This window comes from Callionymus lyra, chromosome 1 (genome assembly GCF_982586985.1).
Source record: "Callionymus lyra chromosome 1, fCalLyr1.hap1.1, whole genome shotgun sequence".
NCBI classification, from domain to species: Eukaryota; Metazoa; Chordata; class Actinopteri; order Syngnathiformes; family Callionymidae; genus Callionymus; species Callionymus lyra.
This window is the reverse complement of record NC_141818.1, coordinates 16187745-16206197: the sequence shown is the minus strand read 5'-3', so window position 1 is coordinate 16206197 and position 18453 is coordinate 16187745. Positions and strand designations below refer to the sequence as shown.

The 18453-nt window shown below is 37.9% G+C and overlaps 1 protein-coding gene across 1 annotated transcript in view; it reads left to right on the top strand.

Moving 5' to 3' along the window:
- adgra2 (adhesion G protein-coupled receptor A2) overlaps positions 1 to 18453 on the top strand; it is a 50891-nt gene that overhangs the window by 9775 nt on the left and 22663 nt on the right. The window contains exon 2 of the mRNA XM_087794794.1: positions 13521 to 13592. Coding sequence (XP_087650920.1) covers positions 13521 to 13592 — 72 coding nt within the window. The remainder of the gene's footprint in view (positions 1 to 13520; positions 13593 to 18453) is intronic.

Here is an 18453-nt window from a genome sequence, read left to right as displayed (position 1 = left end):
AAATAATGTACAAAGAAAACAAAAACCTCAGACAAAATGTTTGGATGAGCCTAAACGTATTTTTTTTTAACATGTTTGTTTAAAAAAAAGGTACGCTATCATTATAATAGGATTTAAATATTCTTGATACTAGTTTAAAATGAATTGTATTTTAAAATGAAAACTATTGTTTGAATACAAACATCAAAATAGCCCATTGGGCAATTATTTCCTTATGTGTTCGGACTATGAGAACACATGCAACAATGAGTGTAATATTTAAAGCTAATAAAATCAAACATCGTAATAGAATCAACACGATTAGTTATTTTAACTTTACCTTAACAGGTAGTTACTGTTGTGAGTCCTCATTGTAACCACTGAATTCCACATTTATAATGATTCCCATTCTGACCAAAGTTCCTCAGTCACTCAGCGTCGCTATTCTATAGTTTAGCTCGTTGGAAAGATCTATAGTAATGTTTATAAACCTGTGAACGTTCTGAGCCGCAACAGAGCATCGACGTCAGCCATATTGTTGTGAAACAGCAACAGTGTGGTTGAGTGCGACACTGTTATTCAACACGTCACCTACAGTTTCAAATAAACAATGACCAAAACCTCTTCGCAGGCGCCTCTAAAGTAACCGTGCGAATATCTGGGGCAGGTTTTTTTTTTTTTTTTTTCCTCGCAAGCCTTTGTTGAATCAGCCTGATTTCCCAGCAGCCTTTGCTCTTGGAGTAGAAAACAGAGGCTGGTTATGAGACAAAGACAATGAGACGATGTTAGCCAGGCACACAGCGCATTCCTCACACTGTTTCAAACGCTAAATTCGCCAAATTGCCTCATTAAAAGAGTAAAATCTCTTTAGACAGTGATTTAACTGGCTATTGTGTTTCTCCGCTCCCGCTGTTGCTATAAACTCCCCGGTTTGGTCTAAATATTGAGGTTATTTACTGCGGCAATATTTAGCTTCTTGCTATGTTTCCTGTCACTTGTTTACATGTGGAAAGCTTAATGGGCGTCCATTTTTAGCCGATGACTTCAGTTAGCTGGACAAGAATGCAATTGTTCTCTTGCCTTTCACAAAGATCTACACTATTAACGTATTCTCCAACAATTATCATTAAACTTTGTTTTAATTACACTGTTCCTAATGTACATGAAGCTGCATTTACAGGAATATATGTGAGCCGTTATGTATCCACTGTTATTCTTGTATAAAGTTTCATTTCGAACCCTGAGGGACCAGTAACACGCGTGGTATGTCACTGTATGTATCAGGTCCGCCGTGACCATCTCAAGAGAATAAGCCGTAGAAAATGTGTTGTATTATATGTGCTGGGTACTAGAAGCCTATTCATGGTTTATGTTTTTAGTCATTTCATTAAAAGTAGTACAACATTAGAGATCTCAAATACTGGAATTGGTAGATGGATGCGGTTGAGTACCTTAAGTCAATTTTCCCAAACCTTTGTTTAAACATTAAACGCACAATAATATCACACAGATAAGAAGGCGTGAGGAGAGAACTGGCTATGACTCAGAGTAGAACTCTGAACAGTCTCTTCAGTCTGTTCCTCATAAGACTTCATTTTTCATTCCTTCCGCTGGTGGTTTTCCAGAGTCGTACAGCTGGTCGCAGGATGAAAGAGATCTTAACTCTGGCACCCTGACACTCTGGAAGTGTCAGGACTCGTCACTCAATTTTGAGAAATCCAGGGATAGTGGGTGTCGGACATTATTTCAGCCAATAATGTAAAACTAAAAAGTCCCATCATAGAATAGAAAAATCTGTTTACATTACTTGAAGAAAATTCAGCATTAGTATATTAGTGAACTCTTCCATTTTCACAATTCCCAGAATGCACTTCAATGATTAAAACCCTTGTATCAGCGAATATTTCAAGCATATTCCATGCATTTCTTATTAGAATGCTCAATTTCTGAAAAGCCTAAAGGGTGTAAGGCAGGAGGGATTGGATCACCACAGGGGCCACATTATATACTGTGATTATTATAGGGGGCCATTGAGCCAACAGAAAGAAGGGACTGATAAAAGTAATAAAAAGGGAAAACTTTATTAAAGTAGAAAAGAATAGAACTAATATTATAAAACGAAGCTTGAATGTATTTCCATTCATTTATTAAATTTAAAGTTTCTTGAGAAAAATACAGCTTTAAAATGTTATATATATCTTAACAACGCTATCAACAAAAATTGAAATGCAATAGATGAAGTGTAGTTATGTCATGAAATCATAAAATGCAGCTATATAAGCTAAAGCAGTGTTTCATTCCACATTAAATATACATTTAATTTAAAAATATTCTTTAAAAGATTATTTTAAAAACATTCCCCAAAAAGTGAAACACAAAAAAGATGTAAAAAGGGGAAAAAAAGGCCTAAAACAAAAATCTTGAATTACTTAATACACTTAAATAATACATTTTTTAGCCATATCTTTAGTTTTACTTGGATCTCATGAGGGCCACATATATACAGCATATTGCCTGTGTCTGGTTTTCTTAACTTCCTCTGACTAGATAAGTTAACATAATAACAAAACCAATGTCTTTTAGTTTCAAGTTTCCCAAACATTAAGCCCAACCATACGCCCGGATTCAACCCTTTAGCGTCGGTCAATACCCACTGTAATTGTGATGATTATTTAATTGAATAATTGACATCGGTAGTAAGACGTCTAGGTTGCTTGGCATAAACACTCGCTCAGGAAAGGGCGTGCATCACCGCAGCTCCTAAAATAGGCCTCAGTCTTCCCCACTCTAATTAGAGACATTTCAAAAACCCAAATTTTTAATTTTAGACCAGTACTTGGGACCACTCGGACACACAAACACACACACACACATACGAGTCAAACATGCACACTTATGGTATAAATAAGTCTGATAGCTTCCACGTTCATACACACAAACACACACACACGACCACAGACCGCAATGCCTCACTCCTTCCTCCACTGGTGACCCAAGCACAATGCACCCCATAATAAGTGGCTCCAGAGTTGTTCAGATCAAATTCAGGAGGACTCCTTGGCACTTTAGTCTGTTATTAAAATTAAATCTTTGAGAAGCGGTAACAAATTGATTTTGAACTTATGAATCGAAAATATGGTTTTCTGCAGTATCGAAAATCAGGAAGAAAAAGACGGATTTTTAAATGGAAAATGGAAAAGTAAATGTGTAAAAATGAATGTTTAAAATCGTAGGAAAATGCAGCAAAAGTAAAGGTTCCAGTGGACCATTTGAACACAAATAAATGTGTCAATAATAACACTTTTGAAGTCTCTAAAATCTGAAAAGAATGTTACATTTATTCAATCTGAACAGTTTGAAAAACAGCAAAACAAAATATCATGTCCCGGCAGATCATTTAAACACCAATTAACGTAACAGAAATTAAAATTATATGATTTTCTTCAGTCTCAAAAATCCGGACAAAAACACAAATATTTCAATTATAAAAGTTGAAATTGAATTCCAAAAAAAAATTAACATTGTAAAAATGTATATTCCATAAAATAATACATATATATAATAGTAATCTATGACATACTGTCAATTAAGTCCTTTAACTATAAGAAAAAGATGATTTGAATGATGAACCATAAAAGAAACATCTCACTGGACGTCGAATAAATACCTCCAGCTATCATCACGTGACGTTAAGCCTCAACAGATTTCACACAAACATTTGCCGTGCGATTACATGGATGCTCCAGACACGACAGGCGACAAATGCGTCCTGCAGCTCTGGCAGCGTTCCGCGGGCGGCACTGACCAGACCTCCGCTGCGTCGGCAACAATGGACGCATTCACATCTTGACATGCATTTGCTGCACTAAGTGCCTGTTGTGCTCCAGGCCATTTAGTCTCTCTGTTATATTCGGGATAGTGACTCACTGAGAACAGGCCCCGGGTCAGAAGGGGCTCCCGGGAGCCGCTGGTTTTGCCGGCTCCTCGCAGTGTGTACGAGCAAAGGGTTAAGCTATTTGGACGGGCCGAGGCAGTGGAGAGTCTGGAGGCCTCTTGGAAAGCACTTATTGTAACAAAGATGATAAATTCACCTTCAGGTCTGAGAGATCTCTTGGCTTGTATTCCTTCTCGTCCAGTATCGCAGCACAACAAGAACACATGTTGTATTTCTATGGTCTGTATTTTCACTGTCCTTGAAATATTTCTCATATTCAATAGAACACATTTGATGCGTCAACGTCTACACATGGTAATAGTTACACGGATAACAAATCATAAATGTGCAGAAAAATATGAACCGTTTATAGTTTTTTCTTTTTCCTTCTCCTCCACGTTCCCTTTTTTTAACCAATACCTTTTTCTTTTTTTTTTGGTCACGTGATGCGAGAGACTGTGTTCTCACAAGATCTTAACGATTGTTAAGAGATGTGACGAGTACCACAAGGGTTTATTACAATTATAAAGGGTTTAAAACGTTTGTAAATTACAACTACGTTTGTAAATACAGTACAAATTGGTAATATCACTTCACGTTATACTACAGAGCCTCTCAGAGTAATACTGCAGTGACATGTGGGGTAATAATAAAGTGACTTGCGAAGAAATACCAATGTGACTTGCAGAGTAATACAAAAGTGACTTACAGAGTAAGACTACAGTCTTGTGTAGTAATATTGCAGTGACTAGCAGAGTAATACTACAAAGCCTCACAAGGTGTACTACACTGACTTTTGGATTAATACTACAGAGCCCCTCAGAGAATTTCTACAGTTATTTCCGTAGTTAAACTACAGAGCTTGCAGAGTAATACTATGGTGACTTGTGGAGTAATACTATGAAGACTTGTGTAGTAATACTAGGGTAATACCTTGTGTTGTAATACTGCCATAACTTGCAGAGTAATACTATGGTGACTTGTGGAGTAACACAACAGAGGATTTCGACTAATACGTCGATATACTTGTAGTTTACAAATATTTTGACAGATTTCTGACTCTGTGTACCACATGAAAATCGGTTTAAGGTGCACATTATAGTAAAAAAGATTACAGTAAATGTAGTTGTGCTATTTATTATTATTTTTTATTGTTATGTTTCCCATAATTTAGTCATATTTTAAGTTTGTCTACATAATAAAAAATTTCCCTCAGATAACTACTAGCATGGCGTTGGTGTAATGGGATTATGTCGGAGGTGGAGATGGAGACAGAATCCTCTTGTGGTTATAGAACACAACCGGTTACAAGACGGTAACAACAAGTTACTTCACCTGTAAAAAACACCACCAGAATGCACTCACCACAAATCATGATCTTCTTTTCTCCTGACATACTCGCCAGCAAACCTGTGAGTCCCTCACGTAAGCCTGGATAGGTGTCAGCGAGGTTAAACGGCTAGGTGTTGTAGCTCCGTAACAACCTTCATTAGTCTTGACAGTTGGATTGAGAAAGTGTCCTTGGAAAACCTGCCAACAGCCAAGTTAGGTAATGCAGTTTTTAATCCATCTTTTGGTTGCACCGCAATATTTTGTTGATCCTACACGTCCGTCTTCATTACTGTGACTGTGATGTGTATATAACAAGAAATATTGCCGTGTTCGCTTAGTTGTCCGTGAACTGGTGGTAAACTCAGACACAACACGAGGGAAAGTGAGGCGCAGGAGTGGGGTCCATGGAAAATCATCGGAAAACCAAGAGCGTGAGGAGAGACGACACGTGTGTGTATACATGTAATAATAGTACTCGTGCAAATAATTGAAGTATTCTAAGAGTTCGAATCCCAAAACTTGAATAGATGAGTGTTTTCTCAGACGTTTTTGTCTTTGACCTCACGTGTGGTCTTAGTGGGTTTACAGCCGAACCAGAGATAAATGATGTTTACACAGTGGCCCGTTGGGTTATTGTGAGTGTTTTGACAATCTTTATTACACAGAACATGAGCCGCGGCGCTGCAACAACACCAGAGGCTAGAAAGAGGCTCATATTACCAGACCAATGTTTCCAACCAGTTAGTCCTCTGAGCTGGATGAAGGTTAACCTGAATCTTCAAACTAATCTTTTCATGATTCATCGTCGGCTCATGTTCAGTGTTGTCTTGTTGGATATTCATGTTTCTAAGACCAACCAAATGATCCTATTTTTCTGAGGGAAATATTTGTTTTTGTTTGGTCACTTGATTCTGAACCAGTGTTTAATACATAAATATGTTTCTTTTTTTAATTGTAAATAAACTTATTTTGTAATTAAGTAATTTATTTATTAAAAGTATTTATCTTTATACTTTACAAGTAACTTTTGCGACTAGTACTCAACACCTTTAACTCCAGAGCTACTCTTGAACAGTTCAACTGCGTCTTCAGGCCACACCCACCAGTACAGGCCGACATGGTGAATTAGCTTTCCGCTACAACTCTTCCTGTTTATGGGACAGACTTCCGTAGTGCTTCAGAATGTGTCAAACCACGTTGAAGTCCAGAGTCAAAGACAGATCTATTGTTTTCCGAACTGACTAATGAACTTTAACAGCATTTTATGACCAATAGTTTGATCACGAACCTACTGGTTCGTCACAAACCTAGCTCTGGTTCAGGACAAACATACATAAGATGTTTAATAAAACTACATTAATCCACCTTCACTTTAAATACAAATTAAGAAGATGTAGCATACTTGTTTTCCCGAGCCAGGAAAGTCAGAACATGCTTGCTATTAACCTGGAGTCTGGTTCTGACACAACGTAGCAGTTTTTTCTTAATAGGAAAATTAATTTTCATGTTTATATATGATTTAAGAGTTAAGTTATTGAATTATGAAAAATTCTCTTCTACATTTAGATCTTAAAATAGGTGAAACTGAAATAAAATGACTGGCTTTGGACTCTTGGCTTTGGAGAAGCTGTAAGTATCTCTTTACATTTGGTGTGAACCTTGATATGTGGAAGTGTGAGGTTGAGTCTGTGTTTAGATAAAACATGACAAACTGTGTCTATTCGGCCCTGTGGGCTCACGGCCAGAAGGGAGGACGATACACCCAGACTGATATGCTGAGAAATTAAAATATAGGATTTCAAATTGTCAACGTGTGATTGTTTTGTTTCCAGAATTATTTTGGTAAGATCACTTCACACAATTACTAACCCTTGCGTAGTCTCTGGGTCAAGGTGACCCAGAGGTCGTAGGTTTGAATTTGTGACAATGTGGACATTTTCTGTGACTAATTGCATTTTATGTTACGCCTTTACTTACAACCTGCAGCAATGCATTGTGGGTTACAAGTGACACCAGCTACAAGTGTATAACATTAAAATCAACCCTGTTGTCGAATATATATGAAGTGCTGGAAATAAAAGTATGTTATGTGAAGCAACATAAGAAATGGATGGAGGAAAAGAATGAAATGGTGCCAAACCAGAGTTCTGGGTGGGCCCACATCATGACTGTTTCACCCTCCGCCCTCACTTCTGGTTCCGTGCCCGCTGGATGCAGAACAGCTTGGTTGGGCAAAATCACAGGCAAGGGCAGTGAGAACTTTTCCCTAAAATCCATTTTATGTGAGAGAAAGTTTTGTTGTCGCTCCGCAAACACCTGTAGGTCATTTAATATGAATGTACATTTGATGTTTTTGTTCTTGATTTAATAATAATTACCTCTTATTATTATATTGTTTTTATAACTCACTTCATATTAGATCAATTAGGATCTTTAAATATTGCTTTTCCCATTCTCCCTGAAAGCAATTCTTCGACGAGAGTAGAGATTAATAAAGTGCAGGTTTTTTAGAAAAAGTGCAGAAATGAAAAGCAGCTGAACACGTTGCTGATGTCAGCTCTTTCAGTGTGAGCAGGTACACATTGAAAAATGTGTGTTGAGTTTGAAGGGAAGTGAGGAAATGGAGGAGGATCTGGCTCACTGTCACGCTCCTGTGTGGACTTCTAACGCTGTTGTGGCCGACTGAGGCAAAATGGACAAACCAGCAGAATAAGTGGCAGACAGTCAGGAGGAGCTGCTGTGATCGGAGACACTGGACGATTTATGTTTTTGACACAAACAAGCTGAAGCTGAACTAAACAAATCAGGATAGATTTGTTGATAAACTCAAGGTCAAACAAAGGTCCTTAACATCATTTGTCTATTAAACAGTTTACGGTCACAGTTTAAAGTGACCATGTACGATCAGGTGATTCTCCACACTCACTCACATATCAATGAATATAAATTGATCGAAAAGTGGTGCCACAAACCAACTAATATTGAAAAGATGCATCTATACTTTGACTCTTTTAGTGTCTTGGTATCTGATATAATTGAACTTGAATTACTGAGACGTATTTGGGTTGCAATGGTTAGATTTTAGAGTCTGATAACTGCTGGCTTTGAAGATTCGTTATGTCATTAGTCCCGAGTCTATTTTAATCCTTGCACTTGGAGAAAGGTTGAAAGAGTCATCGCGCTGTTAAGATAGTACTTTGCTACCTTGTTGAGTTTTTTACCAGGTATGACAATTTCATGTGACATTATTGTGACTAAATTGATCATGGTTATACGTATTATCGCTCTAATGTTGCAAATGTTGAAAAATAAATCATACAAGCAGAATTCATTCAACATTCTTTTATTAAGCGAAGAAAAATGTTTGATACAACACAACTTATAAAAGAAAGACTTAAAAGGCTTTTAATTAAAAAAGAACATGGCCATAGGTGACATTAGAATGTCTTAAATAACGATTTAAGAAGTCTTAAAAATGAGAAGACATGATAAATTTATTTTAATTTAGTTTCAAATTTCGCAATATCTGGTAACATTTATGTATTTATTTTAAATAATTTCGAGATTGACTATTGTTTTTCATGTCTTAAACTCTTTTTATGTTAATTAATCTTTTAATTTTTTGAGGTTACTACTGGGTCATGACTGGTCTTAAATTGAATATCCAATGGCATTAAAAGTCTTGAATTTAACTTTTATTAACCTGTAGCAACCCTGATTCACACTTAGTAGTCTTCCCTACCCTACAATAAGTATGGTCTTGCAAATATACTTTAAATATAAATGAAAGGTTGGACGGTTATTTAATAACGACACAGTAAAATGGTTATGGTTTTAACCTTTACATCTCTAGTAATGCTAAAACCTTGTGCTTAGTTTAATATTAAGACAATAAGATCTTAATGAAGTGTTATTCTTTATCTTTTGCATCAAAGATTGGTTTGATTCCGAAAAAAAGGCAGCAGGACCAGCTGCAGAGTGTGACCCTGTTTAACCTTTCTTCTCTAATATCGTCAAGCTCTGCATGACAGTAGCTGGCGCTTGTATTCGACCTGGCTCTCTTCATATGACCTAAGCTTTTTGATCTCTTCGCGTAAATCAATTATGAGATCAAGATGAATCCGATCCTGGGGCCTGACATGTGGCCCTGGGTCTTGCGCAGATTAGCCGGATTAAATTAGCCAGTCAGATTTTCTCAGAGGCCTTTGTGGTCTGAAAAGGGTTAAGCTAATGAGAGATGCTAACTGTTGCTGTGAGATCTCTGGCATCACTCAAGCACACTATTGTGCAGCATGTCGTTCTCGAGGGCCGATAACTCAATCTGTTGGCCTATTTGCCATCATGGGACGACTCGTGGAGATGTTTCTCAAAAGTATCTTTTGGGTGAAGTTCAGTTACCCTCCGATAATGGTGCTCTCATGCTTCCCGGCCGTCACCTGGGGTCCAAACATTGCTGCGTCTGTGCGACGGCGGTCCAGGAAGTGCTCCCTCCACTGCCCTGACCCCTGAAAACTCTGAATAAACAACTAATTGCCTTGGTTTCCTGTTTAGCCTAATGGGAGCGTTGACTATTTCAGTCTGTTTACAAAGTTCCTCCTGTCTCTTTCTCAGAGTTGTACTCCACTCATTGTCCGCTCAAGACAATGTCCCGTTCGATGACGAAACTTCAGGCGGCGGAGGTGAAGCAATGAGCGTCCAGTCGTGGCAACACCTCCGCTGTTCCTGGAAATGTGTTTGTTGTGCTTGGGAGGAGAGACCACCGTTGTTTATTTGTGAGAGTCCGCTTTCAAGTCGCTCTCATTGAGATATTCTGATGGTCGACATTGACTGTGTGTACGTGCACTCGTGTATGTTCAGCGAGCACAGAAAACATTCTCCGTCTGCGTAATATACTCAGTCAACATGAAGTGTGTCTGCATTGGAACCGCCTGTTTTGAATTAGATGGCGTGTTTCGTTGCCAGATGTGACTTTCTCTTCTTCTATCTGTATTGAATTATTCAGGCAGTTCCGGATCCTCTGTAGCTTTCATCTCAGGTCTGCTTCCAGTTATACGTGAGATACTGTGCCCAAACTTGAAGCAGCGGTCCTCAGGACTGGGAGTCACCGGTTCACATCCAGGCTACGCCACGATAAGGTCGTCACCGCCCGTCTAAAAATATCCCCCCGCAGCCAACGTGTATGTCATCACTGCTGATTTTGTTTTCGAGCAGACATTGATCGTCACCAGCAGTTACTATGAAGACTGTTTATTTCTGTCAACGATTCTTCTGTGTAAACAATGATGACTATCAACAAACACAACCAGTTTATTTATTAAAACAGAGTAGTTGAGGTTCAAATAATTTAAAGGATTTTAGGGATCTCTATGGTAGGCATTTTCAACCCCCCTTTGAAAAGATATCTGGGCTAGAATTTAAGATATAGCAATCTCACCTGCAGTTAATACAAAACTCTGCAGCGAGAATTCTGACCCGCTCTAGTAGAAGAACTCACATTTCTCCGATCCTTAAAACTCTGCACTGGCTGCAAGTTTCTTTCAGGATCAACTTTAAAATTCTGGTTCTTACTTTCAGAGCTATTCATGGTCAGGCTCCTCCTTACATAAGCGATCTGATCCAGCCTTACACCCCAGCTCGGGCTCTGAGGTCTGTGGATCAGAATCTATTGATGGTTCTTGAACATGCTTCCCGACCAGAGGAGAGAAATCCTTCCAGGCTGTTGCTCCTAAGCTTTGGAACGATCTTCCTCTCCCTCTGTGTTTGATGATCTACTGACTCCTTCAAGAAACATCTTAAGACACTTTTATTTGTGCAGGTTTCTTCCTAATATTTTGGGACTTCTGTGTTTGTCTTATGTTCTCTTGGCCTTTTAGCGTTCTTAAATGTGTATGTATTTCTAAATTTGTATTGCTTTTTATTGTTTAAGCGCTTTGTGACCCTGGTCTAGAAAGGCCCTTTACAAATAACTATTACTAACTTACTTACCTACTTACTCACTTACTTACTTACTATGTAAAAGTAGCTTTCGTTGAAAAGTCATGTCAAACTCACATTGTATCCAGTAGAGCCAGCAGCAAAATGTCCCAATGTCTTATCTGCCCCTTATGCTCCAAAAACCACAATGTACTGCTACAGTTGAACTCTCATAACAATAAAAAGCCATAGATTTGAATCAAACTATAATTTGAACCCACCTATTTCAATTGTACACTGTGGGCGAGTAGGCATATATCTCAAATTATAGCCCTGATATCTCCATCAAAGGGTCCAGTTTTTCTATTGTGTGTTGTCTTATAATCTTTTATTCTGAACTGACATCACAAAAAATTTACAACACAGGTAATACAAATTTCTGATTCTGATAGGACCTCTTGAACCAAGTAGCTTGGATCATCTCAAACATATTACGAATACAGGGGAAGAAAGGATCATTTTGTTCCTGTTTGATTGGACTCTGTGATTCTCTGATTTAAATAAAAACGAGGATTTTGTAACCTTATCTTTGTAGCTGTGTAACAAGAGAGTGTAATCTCACTGTTTCCATTGAGTCAAAACACTCAAAATTTCCACCTAAGGAAAGTTGCAAATTGCACTAATGCGTCAGTCCTCATTTGAGAAGCCAGCGTTGCCGATTTTGTTCCTGTATACGGAGACTGGATGATTAAATCTGGTCATTAACTGAGTTGGAAGGCGCGGGGCTGAAGGCAATGTTTTTATTGATGTGGCAGGAAACAGGGGGGGGGCGACTGTTGCTGCTGAATCTGTAAATCTCACAGTCTGCTCACAGCCAGCTCCCTCTTTTAAATGCACACACACAACCTCGCTCTCTCGATCAAGAGCACACTTTGTGTCGCAAACACCCCATTAATCGCCACATGTTGAGGGTGAAGATGATGTGAAACTGAGGGACAAAGTGATGATGGTCGCCGGCTGCCAATTTGGCCACTGTTCAACGCTCAAGGGGGTTGTCAGAGGGAGGAGGAAACTTGATAAAAACTCATTTTTATGGTTCACATTTTACGTGTTATACTTTGTGAATTTATGTTGTCCTGCTAGTATTCACCTTTTCAGTGACTAAAACTAAAACTACTTTTTTTTTTAAAAGCTGTTATCACTTATAACACAAGTTCCATAATGCACTGCAAAAGTTTAAGATGAACATAAATGTGGCAAATTTAGGTATTCATGTGTGGGAGCTATTGACTTGATAGTTTAAATAGTTTAAATTAATTTGCAAGATTAAAAAGCCATATTTATTTTAGCTCATTTTTCTTTTGTTAAAGTTAAAAGATTGTTGTTATCTGGGAAATAATCCAAATCCAAAAAAACAAAATTGTTGTCCAAAGACAACCGAATGATTTACATACCTATTTTAAGTGTTTCTTTATTAACCCTTGTCTTATCTCAGGGTCAAGGTGACCCGAAGACCCGGAAACAAATGTTTTTTGTGGTATCCCTTGTGTTGTCTCTGGGTCAAGGCTAAATTTAATGATTATTAACCATAAGTGAATGTATTAAGAACAAAAAAAAAAGTGTATTTGCTCCCGAAATAAAATCTAATGTTCGTGATATGTATTGAAATAATTAAATAAATCATCTATAGATAAATGTTATCGTATTTGCGTATTTGAATGTTAGCCACCAAAAAAAAACACAAACAAACTTTTACTCAGGCATCACTAAAGTCAATTTACATGGCATATATTGAGTTATCTTGATCTTTGACTGCCATCAAGATTGTTTTAAAAGCTATAATGTTTATTTAAAAAACAGTGTTTTAAATAGTCACGCCGGCCTCAGTCTGTAAAAAGCATGAGACTCTCGTCCATCAATCCCAACTGTGACGGCGGCAGACCTCTCTCTGCTGACGGATTACACTAAATATTTCCCATGAACTCGTGTCAGACGTCTCAGTCTCATTTCCAGTGAGACCTCTGCTATGATAAGAGCCACTGGTCTATGGCGAGTAAGGAAAGCACTCATTAACAGAGCTTGTGTTGCCGTTCGTTTGATGTAGACAAACTTTCTTTTGATGGAAAAATGTGTGCAAGGACAAGATAACACTTCCACTAATCTTGATGTTCTTTCTAATGGGAAGCATTTTTGTCTCCAGGACAGTCTTGTGTGTGATGGAAGCATTTGGGCCGTTTGCTATTAAAGACTTTTCCGTCTTAAGACTTAAGAAAAATGTAGTTGAATGAGTCTTAAGATACATATTCTGTCAATATAGATGTTCGTTGAGCCTTGTAAACTAATAAAAGTCTTCTTGTTTCAGAATACTGAGCCACAACAAAATCCGCATCCTGAGCAATGGATCGTTCTTTGGACTCTTGGCTTTGGAGAAGCTGTAAGTATTCCTTTACATTTGGTGTGAACCTTGATATGTGGAAGTGTGAGGTTGAGTCTGTGTTTAGATAAAACATGACAAATTGTGTGAACGCGAGCGTTTATGTTTGATTTTCGGCCCTGTGGGCTCACGGCCAGAAGGGAGGATGATACACCCAGACTGATATGCTGAGAAATTCACATAATTATACGAAGATGTGGGGCCCCTCCTTAGGATAAGATAAGCTTCTCCTTTTGTCTGCCCCTCCTCATTGGTGTCTTTAAATATGTGTATGATTTGTTGACCGACTGATATCTAAGCTCTTGGTTTTATTTCTTGACAATTTATGAGTGAATAACTGACAGTATAAGACACAAGGTTTTCCATGTGTGACATCATTCTTTTATCAAACACACACATTTATACACTGATGTGGAGTTAAAGCAGAACATTGTTAAACATGAACATGTTGCTGCTGATGTTTGTTGATGATTCTTTGCTACTTTAAAAGGTTGACTTAAAGGTTAAATATAAAAACATGTCACTTTATATATTTAATTCATTAAATAAACATAGTTTGGTCTAATATGTTAAAAAAAAAACGGTTTATGCAGTTGTTTGTCAGTAAATTTCCCCATTTTCTCAAACGTATCTTAATTTCACTTAAACTAAATGTTTCTTGTGTATTTAAAGCATCATAAAACCCAATTTATACACTAGTGAAGCAATTATATATCATAAGTATTATCATATCCTTACTGTTTTAGGACTTTAAAACAATGTTATTCTGTAAAATACATCTAGATCATTTCATACAACCAACAATAAGTGCCTAGCATTCTCCAGAGGAAGCAAAAAACTATATCATTTATTAAAGTTTTCTCTCTCTTTAAATCCAAGTTGAAATCTGAATGTTTGAGTTTTTAGTTTGTGTTGGAAAATTTCCGTTGTACAGAGGGTACATCATTTTCAGGCCAAGAAAGCAAACAGTTGTGAGTTTCCAGAGTGAGCCGGTTTGTTGACGTACTGGGTCGTACCTTAACCACATCTCGGAGTCACACCACTCTTAATCGTTTCTTGTATCAAAGTACCAGAGTCTTCAATTCAGGGACTAATTGAAGGTAGTGGACTGGTGTGTTAAGTGTACGTGTGTGTTTGTATGTATTCTGACCTCACTTTCTCCAATATATTTTATGTACCACTAAGTTTTTATTCCATTGAGGATTAAGAAACTCTTTTTTAATTTCCTTCTTCCAACTTTTCCCACTACTTCTTCAACATTTCTAATTCAACCTAGTGAATGTCGCCCACAGGACATGGCTCTTACAAAGCATCCTTGTTAACTTTACTGCATTCTGGTAAGGAAAACAAGATTTTCCCGCTGGATGCTGCATAGAGTGAGACTTTTATTTTGCGGGACAGAATGGTTAAGAGAGGAGAGGAATGGTTAGATTGACGGGATATTGGTTCCACATGCCACTCAGCCGCCACCCATGAAGCTCACGCTCATAAATGTGGGAAGAAAAGAAAAATTTGGTAATTTGCAGCAGTTGTTAGCTTCTTAGTACACACCTACCGGAGCTAACACCAGGCGCACCAGTGGAAAAACAAAAGCGAAAAGTGCTGAAGTTGCTCTTTTCATATTTGCCAAGCGCCAGGGGTGGAGTTGTTTAAATTCTCAAGTGATTCTTCAGCGATATTCAGTAAGATGTTGACAGGAAGAGAGTTGAAACATCCTAGTTGCTGAATCTTATTCAAGTATAGTGAGTTACTAAGGGTCAACTGGACTGTGAAAAGTTTAGGAAGACATTTCACCTCAATTCTTGACCTGGATGAATGAGAACCTACACGGATAAAGCTAATATTCACTCTCTAGCTAAGATGCTTCTCAAATCACATCATCAGTCGGTCCCTCACTTCGAGGATTGATTTGATCTTGGTGTCTCAGCCAATCAAGTTACAAATGAATGGCAAAAGAATACTAGCAATTTAGTTTGTTATAACAAGTGAGTTCGATGTGTAACTTTTTGTTTGTGTTACCATTTTTTTTTAAACTCACGAAGGCTCGGATTGTACATAGTAGTTGGTTTGTTGTGTTGTATACAAGGGACCAGTTTATCACTATAGGCATTATTTTCACGGACCTGTCTACAGATTTAAAACTACAAAAATAAGTTGGCATGACCTGCAAAAAATATTTTTTTATACAGCACACCATAACGCTTACTCAGCAGGATCCGTTTGTAGGTCTGTTTGTAAACTGTTTTTTTTAGTTAACTTACTATTCTTTTTGCTAAGAGTCTTTTGAGAAAGGACCGATCACCTGCTTGGTGGTTGGGGACCACAGTTTGAGACATACAACACAGATGTATAAAAATAAACTTACTTTCAATCAATATGCTTTCATTTTGCTCGACTCAGATTTCTTTGACTAGTTTATGTTGTCAGTAAACTTTAATGGTTGAAAGTTGATGATGTTACAATGTGAATAAGCTAATGTTTTAGTGTGAAATACCATGACGAAGAACTTGATTGGGAAAGCTATGATGTATCTACAAACAGTACTTGTATCTTGTTGAAGACTTCCTAGCAACAATCAAATCAAATAAAGATTCACTCGTGACGGTGTAAACCAGCCTTAAGGTACTTGCGAGGGAAATTAAGAGTCAGACAAACCCACACCAAGAAGTGTGGGCGTCTGCTGTAAGTTGAGGACACAACATTAACAACTCTGCCTCATTTCATTCCTTGACTTCACTTCTCCTGGCGCTCTAACACACAGCAGTGGAGGTCTGCTCACTCACCCTGACGTCCTCAACCGTTTTGGTTTTGCTCCTCCACAGCAATAGATCATGGGAAAACGTGTGATTCAGAACCAAGTTTGTCCTCTCAAAGACAATTTTATTTCTATTTGTTTTACAATCTTCTCCTGAGTCTTGTTTTGTCATCTCATTATTCAGTTCGCTTCAGGATTTCCAGTCTACATGTGCATGTCATTCGAGCCACTAGTGAACAGTTAGTCATATTATGTGGTCAATGCTATAATCAGAGGCCGGCCCACTAGGGCTGAGTAAACACACATCAGGGAATTACGCTGCATCTCCTCCCCTACGTGAAAAGGATAAACACAGTCTGCTCCCTGACTGCACGCACTCTCACTCTTTGTCGTCACTTGAGTGTGTGTCCTAGTATGGACATTGACACTTGTTGACTAGTCTTGTGATGCTCTGAAAAGACGGACGCTCGGTCACCTATTCAGAGTTGAATACGGTCTGATGTACTGTTGTGAGTGGGATAATAAAGCTGTGGGGCAGGCGGCTCTCGTCCATGCCAGACAGCAATCTACACAGTTAGCCCTTTCATTGGAGTAAACCTCCTCAAAGACTGTGCTGCCTTCACAATCTGCCAAACCACCCAAGTGCAAAGGAGTAATTTAGGCTTGTTTGTTTTTTTTTGTGTCTTTCTGGTCCAGTGTTTTTGTAACCCTTTTAAACTTGCTCACCATCCAACAGTTACAACAGGTTCTTGAAGAGCTCTGGTAATTATGGGAGTTCCACCGTTTCAGTTCATTTTATCCTGATTTGACAGATGAAGGTTGGCTCTAATAGATCCCGATTCCATTCATACAATGGAGGACTTTGTAAAACTGGGAATTCCAAATGCAAGAAACTCATTCTATGTTGAAGTGATAGTTCACCCATAATTCAATCTTCACCTGATTTTCTACTTTCTCCTAATGCTCAGTAGACAAACCTCCTCCAACAAGACGCTTAAAAACATCCATCTACCTCCATACTGCTCTTATGCAACGTCCATCTTGTATTGAAGAATTGTTCCAGAAAATATTCAAAAACTCTATATTTTACGCTCTTATTGTGGCAGACTTTTAAACTGAAGCAAGCCTTATAAACTGGAAGTACTCTGGGTAATATCGCAAGTACTTCCAGTTTAGACAGTATGCACTCTGGAAGTGCTCGCGATATATTTACCCGGATTACTTTCGGAGTACTTCCGGTTAGTCATATTAGTCAAACGAGCGTAAAATCTAGATTTGTTTACTTTTTTCTGGAACAATTCTTCTCGTCAAGGGTTTGAAGCAAGATGGACATTATACAGATATACATCTTGTATTGAAGCCACAACATTAAGAATTTTTGGGAAAAAACTTAAACTAGTCTGTATTTTAAGTTTGTTTGTAGCAGAGGTCCAGCACACAGTAGTGTAGACAGTAGATTGGAAGTTCTTGTGATAGTTCCCCGGAGTACTTCCTATTTGTGTAGCATGTTATTGTTTAAACTTCTGCCACAAACAAAGTTCAAATACTGACTAGTTTAAGTGTTTCCATCCTTCTCTCTTGGAGGCTTCAATACAAGAGGGACATTACAGACAAGCACCACAGAGTTATTTGGATGTTTTTAAGAGTCGTTTTGGATGAAGACGAAGACAATTGAGCATTAGTTGAACTTCATCAGCTAAATCCAAAAAGGAACAGATTACTCTAAAAATAAACCCTACCCTTAGTCAACATAAGTGGCAGTAGAAAATGTGTGACCAAACTATCATCAATGAGGAGGACCAGTTAGTTCATATCATGTTTCACTCCACACATGATTTGGCGGCACTTGTCGTACCTGAGTGTTCGTCAGTTTAAGGCGACAACATTTTTTATATAATATATATAATTAATAATAAATAATATTATTTAATATATAATTTCTTTCCGTCTTTCCATTTGTGTCAAAAAAATGAAGTTAGGTTAAGTTAGTGGAAAGTCAAAATGGCTGCAAAATCGTAGCCCTTTTCTATGTACGTCTATGTATGCTTTTTATTTCACTTATCTTATTATTAATAAGTTTTACCTTTATTTATGCATCACGATACC